This window comes from Trichechus manatus, unplaced genomic scaffold, assembly GCF_000243295.1.
Source record: "Trichechus manatus latirostris isolate Lorelei unplaced genomic scaffold, TriManLat1.0 scaffold00207, whole genome shotgun sequence".
NCBI classification, from domain to species: domain Eukaryota; kingdom Metazoa; phylum Chordata; class Mammalia; order Sirenia; family Trichechidae; genus Trichechus; species Trichechus manatus.
The window spans coordinates 3,921,140-3,929,386 of record NW_004444143.1 but is presented as its reverse complement, the minus strand read 5'-3'; the positions used below and the strand labels follow the sequence as shown (position 1 = coordinate 3,929,386).

The following is an 8,247-nucleotide window of genomic DNA, read 5'->3' as shown; positions in this document are numbered from 1 at the left end:
TCCTAACAGAGAGCATTCCAAGAGAGCTAGGTAAAAGCTGCATTATCTTTTCTTTTTAATAATTTTATCGTGGTGAAATATATATAATAAAAAGTTTACCATTTTAGCCATTTTTAAGTGTTCAATTCCAAGACATTAATTATGTTCACCATGGTGTGATACCATCATCATGATCTGTTTCCAAATTTTTCCATCACCCTTAGCAGAAACTCAGTGCCCGTTAAGCAATCACTTCCCGTTTTCGCCTCTCAACCACCCCTGGCAACCTTAATAAACTTTGTTGTTGTTGTTGCTAGGTGCCGTCGAGTCAATTCCGACTCATAGTGACCCTGTGTACAACCAAACAAAACACTGCCCGGTCCTGTGCTATCCTCACAATAGTTGTTATACTTGAACCCATTGTTGCAGCCACTGTGTCAGTCCGTCTTGTTGAGGGTCTTCCTCTTTTTCGATGACTCTCTACTTTACCAAGCATGATGTCCTTCTCTAGGGACTGGTCCCCCCTGATAACATGTCCAAATTATGTGAGATGTAGTCTCGCCATCCTTGCTTCTAAGAAGCATTCTGGCTGTACTTCTTCCAAGACAGATTTGCTCGTTCTTTTGGCAGTCCATGGTATATTCAATATTCTTTGCCAACACCATAATTCAAAGGAGTCAATTCTTTGGTCTTCTTTATTCATTGCCCAGCTTTCATATGCCTATGAGGCAATTGAAATAATAAACTTTGGTCTCTATGTATTTGCTTATTCTAGATATTTCTTTTTTTTATTGTTGTAGTTTAAGTGAAAGTTTACAATTCAAGTTAGTCTCTCATATAAAAATTTATACATACATTGTTATGTGACCCTAAATGCTCTCCTTATACTGTCACAGCACACTTCTCCTTTCCACCCCTGATTTCCTGTGTCCATTCAACCAGCTCCTGACCCTCTCTGCCTTCTCATCTCACCTCCAGATAGGAGCTACCCGTTTAGGCTCATGTATCTACTTGAGCTAAGAAGCACACTCTTCAAGACTTACACTTTGTGTCCCACAGTCCAGTCCAATCTTTGTCTGAAGAGTTGGCCTCGGGAATTGTTTTAGTTCTGGGTTGACAGAGAGTCTGGGGGCCATGCTTTCTGGGATTCCTCCAGTCTCAGACCATTAAGTCTGGTCTTTTTACTAGAATTTGAGTTCTGCAACCCACCTTTCTCCTGCTTCATCCAGGACATTCTGTTGTGTTTCCTGTCAGGGCGGTCATTGGTGGTAGCCAGGCACCATCTAGTTCTTCTGGTCTCAGGCTGATGAAGTCTCTGGTTTATGTGGCCCTTTCTGTCTCTTGGGCTAATATTTTCCTTGTGTCCTTGGTGTTCTTCATTCTCCTTTACTCCAGGTGGTTGGGACCAACTGATGCATCTTAGATGGCTGCTTGCTAGCTTTTAAGACCCCAGACCCCATTCACCAAAGTGGGATGCAGAACATTTTCTTAATAAACTTTGTTATGCCAATTTACCTAGAAGTCCCCTGAAAGCATGGTCCCCAGACCCCTGCCCCTGCTACTCTGCCCCTCGAAGTGTTTGATTGTGTTCAGGAAACTTCTTAGCTTTGGTTTAGTCCCGTTGCGCTGGCTTTAGATATTTCATAATAAGTGAAGTTATACAATATTTGTCCTTTTTTTTTCTGGCTTATTTCCTTCAACATAATGTTTTCAAGGTTCATCCATGTCGTAGTGTATATCAGGACTTCATTTCTCTTTATGGCTGAATAATATTCTTCTGTACGTATATACCATATTTTGTTTAACTATTCATCTGTTGATGGACACTTGGGCTGTTCCCACCTTTTGGCCATTATGTGCACGAACCTTTATGACTTTGTGTTGGAAGTCACACAGTTTGCCTTGCAGTGCATTCTATTCGTTGAAGTAGGCACAAGTCTGCCCAGATTCAACGAGAGGGGACATTGACCCCAGCTCTCGATGAGGGGAGTGTCAGAGACTTTGTGGTCATTTTTTTAATGACATTTTATTGTGGTTTGGGTGAAAGTTTACAGAGCAGATTAGTTTCTCATTCAACAGTTTAGACACATTTTGTTTCGTGGCATTAGTTGGGTTTCCCTCAATGTAACAGCTCTCTACCCCTTTCCTCCTTGAGTTCCCTGTTTTCATTCGCCCATCTTTCCTATCCCTTCCTGCCTTTTGGACTTTCCTTTGGGCAAATGCTGCCCTTTTGGTCTCATATGGTTGATTGTTGTGGGGAGCACGTTCCTCACAGGTGTTACTGTTCACTCTATAGGCCCGTCTATTGTTTGGCTGAAAGGTGATCTCCGGGAGTGGGTTCTGTTCCAGGTTTGAAGGGTGTCTAAGGGATGTAATCTCAGGGGTTCCACCAGTCTCTATCAGACCAGTAAGTCTGGTCTTTTTTATGAATTTGAATTTTGTTCTACATTTTTCTCCCATTCTGTCCAGGACCGCGGTGGTAGCTGGGCACCGTCCATTTCTTCTGGTCTCAGGCTGGTGGAGGCTGTGGTTCCTGTGGTCCATTTGTCCTTTGGGCTAATTGTTTCCTTGAGTCTTGGATTTTCTTCACTCTTCTTTGCCCAGGTGGGAAGAGACCAACAGTTGTATCTTAGATGGCTGCTTGCAAGCTTTTAAGATTGCCACTCACCAAAGTAGGACGTAGAACATTGTCTTTACGGACTATGTTGTGCTGATTGACCTAGATGTCCCCCAGATTCTGGTCCTAAGCCCTCAAGCCCAGAGATTCAGTCTCTCAGGGTATTTGGTTATGGCTAAGGAGTTTTCACAGCTCTGCCCCCTGTGTGCTCTGCTATATACATGGATGTCTTGCAGCACATACAAATATGTATGTAGAAATATCCTCTGACCAACCAATACGTGCTAGTGCGTGTACTCCCATACGTGTGGCCATTTTTTAAAAACTACAACATATACCAGGCATGAGCTGGAGTTGATTTGCAAACTATTTAACAATCAGCTTTGGCAAATCAGAATACATGCTGCTTACACTCTGGAGAAGGTCCTGGAGATCCTCCATCCACTGTACTAGGCATTAGCTCTTTAGTTTCTAAATTGTGGGGAGGTCTGGGAGTGGCTGGGACAGCGGTTGGGAGAGTCACTCAGGAAAATCTTGGGGGAAGTAGCTATTTAACAACTAGTATGAAAGTATTTCAATATTTTAACCACAGAAACAGCTGTACCATTGGTATAGTCCTGCATGAGGTTCGCAACCTTGGAACCTCCAGGTACCATTTTAGGCTGCCTACCTAAGTCTGAATGGTGCAAACGGTTAAGCACTCCACTACTAATGGAAAGGTTAGCAGTTCAAACCCATCCAGAGGCACCTCAGAAGAAAGGCCTGGTGACCTGCTTCTGAAAGGTCACAGCCTTGAAAAGCCTATGGAGCGTAGTTCTACTCTGCATGCATGGGGTTGCCATGAGACGGAATTGACTTGACAGGAACTGGAGTTTATCAAGTCCATCTTCCACCTTCTTCCTGGCTGGTAGGGCTTTAATTTTGTTTAGGCACTCACCCTCCTTGAGCATGTTCTCAGGGAAAGGGCCTCTCCCCAGACTCAGGGGTGAATCTTGATTAGTCTGAGAGTATCTTTATAATTCAATCTTCCTTGCCAGTGACTGGTTTAGGCTTGAGCACATTACTAAATTCTAGCCAATGAGACAAGCATGTAAATCAGATAGGGAGCTTCTGGGAAAGATTTTTCTTGTTTTTAACAACTGTGGAAAAAGAATCAAGGCCCCAGGCATTAAAGAGCAGTGGCAAACTATCTACACTGTGCCTTGCCCAATTTTGTGACCTGCAGAATCAGTGAGCATCATAAGATGTTTGTTGCTTTACTCCACTAAGTTTGGGGTGGCTTGTTATGACTCAGAGGTTGCTTGTTGTCTTTGTGTGATAGCTGGAGCCGTGGCTGCCATCTTGCAACCATGAGGTAGCTAGAGTAAGAATCAGCCAACAGAAATAGAAAAAAAGTCAGTTCCTGTATTAATTTACTAGGGTTCTTGTAATAAAGTACCACAAGTGGGTAGCTTAAAACTACAGAAATGTATTGTCTCACAGTCCTGAAGGCTAGAAGCCCAAATTCGGGGTGTCAGAGGGCCATGCTCTCTCTGAAAGCTCTAGGGGAAGATCCTTTCTTGTCTCTCCCAGCTTCTGGTAGCCCCAGGCATTCCTTGGCTTGCAGCTGCAGGATACTCCATCTCTGCCACCGTCTTCACATGGCCATCTTCCCTGTTTCTCTGTGTCTCTTCTTCTCTTTTATAAGGACGCTACTCATATTGGAGGTCCCTGAGCAGTGCAAACGGTTAAGTGCTTGGCTACTGTATTAGTTATCTAGTGCTGCTATAACAGAAATACCACAAATGGATGGCTTTAACAAACAGAGATTTATTCTCTCACAGTCTAGGAGGTAAGAAGTCAGAATTCAGGGCACCAGCTCCTGGGGAAGGCTTTCTCTCTCTGTTGGTTCCTTGTCATCAGTCTTCCCCTGGTCTAAGAGCTTCTCAGCGCAGGGATCCCAGGTCCAAAGGCTGCACTCCCCTCCCAGTGCTTCTCTCTTGGAGGCATGAAGTCCCTCTCCTCTCTGCTCAATTCCCTCTTTTATATCTCAGAAGAGATTGACTTAAAATACAACCTAATCCTGTAGATTGAGTCCTGCCTCATTAACATCATAGAGGTAGGATTTACAACACATCGGAAAATCACATCAGATGACAAAATGGAGGACAACCACACAATACTGGGAATCTTGGCCTAGCCAAGTTGACACACATTTTTGGGGGACACAGCTCAATCCATAACAGCTTCCAGCTGAAAGTTTGGGGTTCGGATCCACCCAGTGGTGACTCAGAAGAAAGGCCATGATCTGCTTCGGAAAAGTCACAGCCATGAAAACCCTAGGGGGTGCAGTTCTACTCTGCAACACATGGGGGCGCATGAGTCGGCATTGACTCAAGGGGGACTGGTTGTTGTTGTTGACTCATTGAATTAGGACTCACCCTATTCCAGTGTGAATTCATGTTAACTGCTAAGATCTTCAAAGACTCTATTTCCAAACAGAGTCAGATTCATAGGTACCAGAGGTTAGGACTTCAACATATCTTTTTGGGGAACACAGTTTAATCCAAAACAGTCCCCAATGATATTATGGAGTGAATAAATTAACCAGCCCTAGAACTGCCCTGCCAACTGACTTTCTGTTATGTGTGACAATAACCTTATTGTTTAGCCATTTGAGTTAGGTTTTCTGCTTACTTGCAGCCTAAAACATCCCAACTGGTAAAGGCCCCCATCTGTCGTAGGTACACATGGAAACAGATATGCAGGCCACACAGGGTGTACACATGAATGTGTACAGGTCTGCATCTTTAGTTAAACTCAGGCACGGGCAGACTTTCACCTAGATACACACAATCAGCCCCGAGTTTTACATGTACCACACAGACATCCAGTCCACACTCAGTCACAGAGCCACAATCACTCACAGGCACAAGGATTCTCCTGTCACAGAAGGGTTCAGTTCTTCACTGTTTATTTGTGCATATTGTACAAAAGTAGAAAAAAAAAAAACATTTCTAATGGGTCAGAGTCAGAGCTGCAGCCCCACAAATAGAGGGAGAGGAAATAAATTAAGGGAGGGTTGGGTTTGGTGCATAAATAAGGTCTGGGGTCTCAGACGGGCTGGGGTGGGTCCAGTTCTCAGGCACACTGGTCCCCGCTGGCGACACATTTCAGGTCCCGTGTGAGGAGGCGGAAGAGGTTGAACGTGACAGAGGCCTCGACGCAGCTTCGAGACTCCTGTTGGGGAGATGAGTCAGTGGTCTCCCACTGCCCGGCCTCGGCCTCCTCCCTTACCCAGGGCCCTGGCATCGGTTCCCTCCCTGTCACTCACCATCTTTGTGGCCTCCTGGAGCCTATGCAGCCAGCGGTGGAGGCGGCCCTGGGGTCTGGGGTCTGCTGTGGGCTGAGCCGGGACCTGTGGGCAGACAACAGGTGTGTGTGAGGCAGGGCCTGGGCAGAGGGGTAGGATCCCACAGGGCCAGAGCCCACAGAAGGGTCTTGGGTGCCCTGAGGACTCACACAGGCCTGCAGCTTGGAGTGGATGTGGCGCAGTGTGTGAAGGGGCTGTTCCAGGAAGGCCCCCAGGGCCGAGTCAGCCACAGATCCCAGGACTTTCAGCGTCAGGGCCAGCTCAGCCTCCAAGGCCACAGGGCGCTCCCACACCTGAGGAGAGGGAAGAAAGTATAGATGAGGGGGACAGGTGAGGGTATAGGTGAGTTGGGAAGGAGAGGAAGACAGGCAAGAGGACACAGGTAAGTGGGGACAGGTAGGGAATACAGGGGTGGAGGGCAGGTTATATGGGACAGGTGATGGGGATAGGTGATGAGGAGAGATGAGGGGGAGACTAGTGATGGGGACAGGTGATGAGTCAGGTGAGAGAGAGACAGAAGGGGAGGAAATATGAAGAAGGATGCAGATGGTGGGAATATAGGTGAGGCAGAAAGGTAAGCAAGGAGACAGATGAGGGGACAAGTAAAATGGGGGAAGATGGAAGGGAAATCATAAGGGTCACAGAGGTTGAAGGGACAGGGATGGGGTTAGGTGAGAGGAGAATAAGTTAGGGAGGTAGGTGAGAGAGACAGTGGGATGCATGGGTGGGAGGGGAGGATGAAGGAGGAGCTGGTGCTGGAAGAAGATAAATGAAAGAAAGATGATGAAGAGCATAGGTGGGAGTCGGTGGTGACAACAGGTGAGGGGGGAAGAATGGGTCAGTGTTGACAGGAGACAGGGAAAGCTGAGCAAGGCAAGGGGCTCAGGTGGGGACAGACTGGGGGCATATGGGAGACAAAAGGAGAGAGAGGTGGGAAAGAGGTAGGAGGTGAGAGGGACAGGTGAAGGAGATAGGGCAGTGGGGACGGGCAGGGAGGTGATAAAAGGGACCCAGGGGAGGGGCAGGGTCAAGGGAGCAGTTGAGGAGTGATGAGAACACAGGACAAGTTAGGAGAGATCAGAGAGGGAAAGGAGGCAAGCTAAAGAACGTAAAGGGCTCACTTAAGGAACCATGGCAAAGGAGCCAGATGAGGCCAAGGTGACTCACAGCTCACCTGCAGCTCCCTCAGGTCCCAGGTCCTGGGGAAGAGATGGGATCTGCAGCTCCAGCTCTTCGGCAAGAACGACTCTTCCTAGAGAGCAAGGGTGGAGGTTAGCCCACAGGAGTAGGGATGAAGGTTAGACCACTCTGGCAGGATTGGAGGATGGCTAGCAACGGGAGGTTAACCCACAAAGAGACAGAGACTCCTTCAGTGTGGAGGACACGGGTTAGCCCACTGCAGTAAAAAACAGATCACCCAGTGAAGAAAGGGTGGAGGTTTGCCCAGTGAAGGAAGGGTGGAGTTTAGCCATAGCTGGAAGACTGGAGGTTAACCCGCCCCAGGAGGGATGGAGGCTAGCCCATAGCAGAAGGGATAGAGGTTGGCCCACTCTAGAAGGGGTAGAGGTTAGTCCACAACAAGAGAGACTCACCAGTGCATCCTTGGCCTTTTTGAAGGCGTCCAGCTCCCGTGGAGACAGAGATTTGAACCTGTCAATGTGGCAGCCCCTCCTGGTTGTGGTGGGTTTGGAAGTGGGGACAGGGCTTGCTCTGGCCAAGCCCAGCACTACGGTCACCAGCACTAGGCCCCGTGTTGCAACCATGGCCAAATCGAAGCTGCCTCCCTGGCTGCATGGCTCTGCTTTTTAACTGGGCTGGATGGGAAATCCTGGCTGATGTATGTAAAGCGAAAAGGCAAAAGGAAATTGGAATCTCCGTGTAGAATAAAAAGGCACGAATGGGTGGGGCCAGGTGCTGAACCAGGTGGCTCACAGGCGTGGGTGGGGTCAGGTGAGACCGGAGTGAACTCACAGATGTAGGTGGGGCCAGGTGAGCCGAGAAAGAAAGAGAAACTGAACTTCAATCCCAGCAGGGAGCCTTGTTTCTGATAAGTCCCTTGTTAGTGGATATGCATCCCTTGCTGTTGTGAATCCTTTTGGAAGTAGATCTCCAGGACTGTCTTCTGAGGAGCCTCTGGGTGGGTTCAAATCACCAATCTTTCGGCTAGTAGTCCAACTGGAGACTCTCCAGTGGAAGGACTCCCAGGGGCAGCCTTCAGCTAGCTGACGTTGGGGAGCTGCTGACTGAGGCCGAGGCAGGTGGAGGGATGGTGTGCTGGCTTGAGGACTCTTACAGAGGG

At 47.8% G+C, this 8,247-nt stretch overlaps 1 protein-coding gene across 1 annotated transcript; it reads right to left on the bottom strand.

Moving 5' to 3' along the window:
* Nucleotides 1-5,716: 5,716 nt before the first annotated feature.
* On the bottom strand, nucleotides 5,717-7,711 carry LOC101355653 (interferon lambda-1). The gene is made up of 5 exons (XM_004388217.1): nucleotides 7,541-7,711; nucleotides 7,123-7,200; nucleotides 6,098-6,241; nucleotides 5,910-5,993; nucleotides 5,717-5,815 (listed from the first exon to the last, which is right to left on the bottom strand). The coding sequence occupies exons 1-5, from the start codon at nucleotides 7,709-7,711 to the stop codon at nucleotides 5,717-5,719; spliced, it is 576 nt and encodes a 191-aa protein (XP_004388274.1).
* Nucleotides 7,712-8,247: the final 536 nt, after the last annotated feature.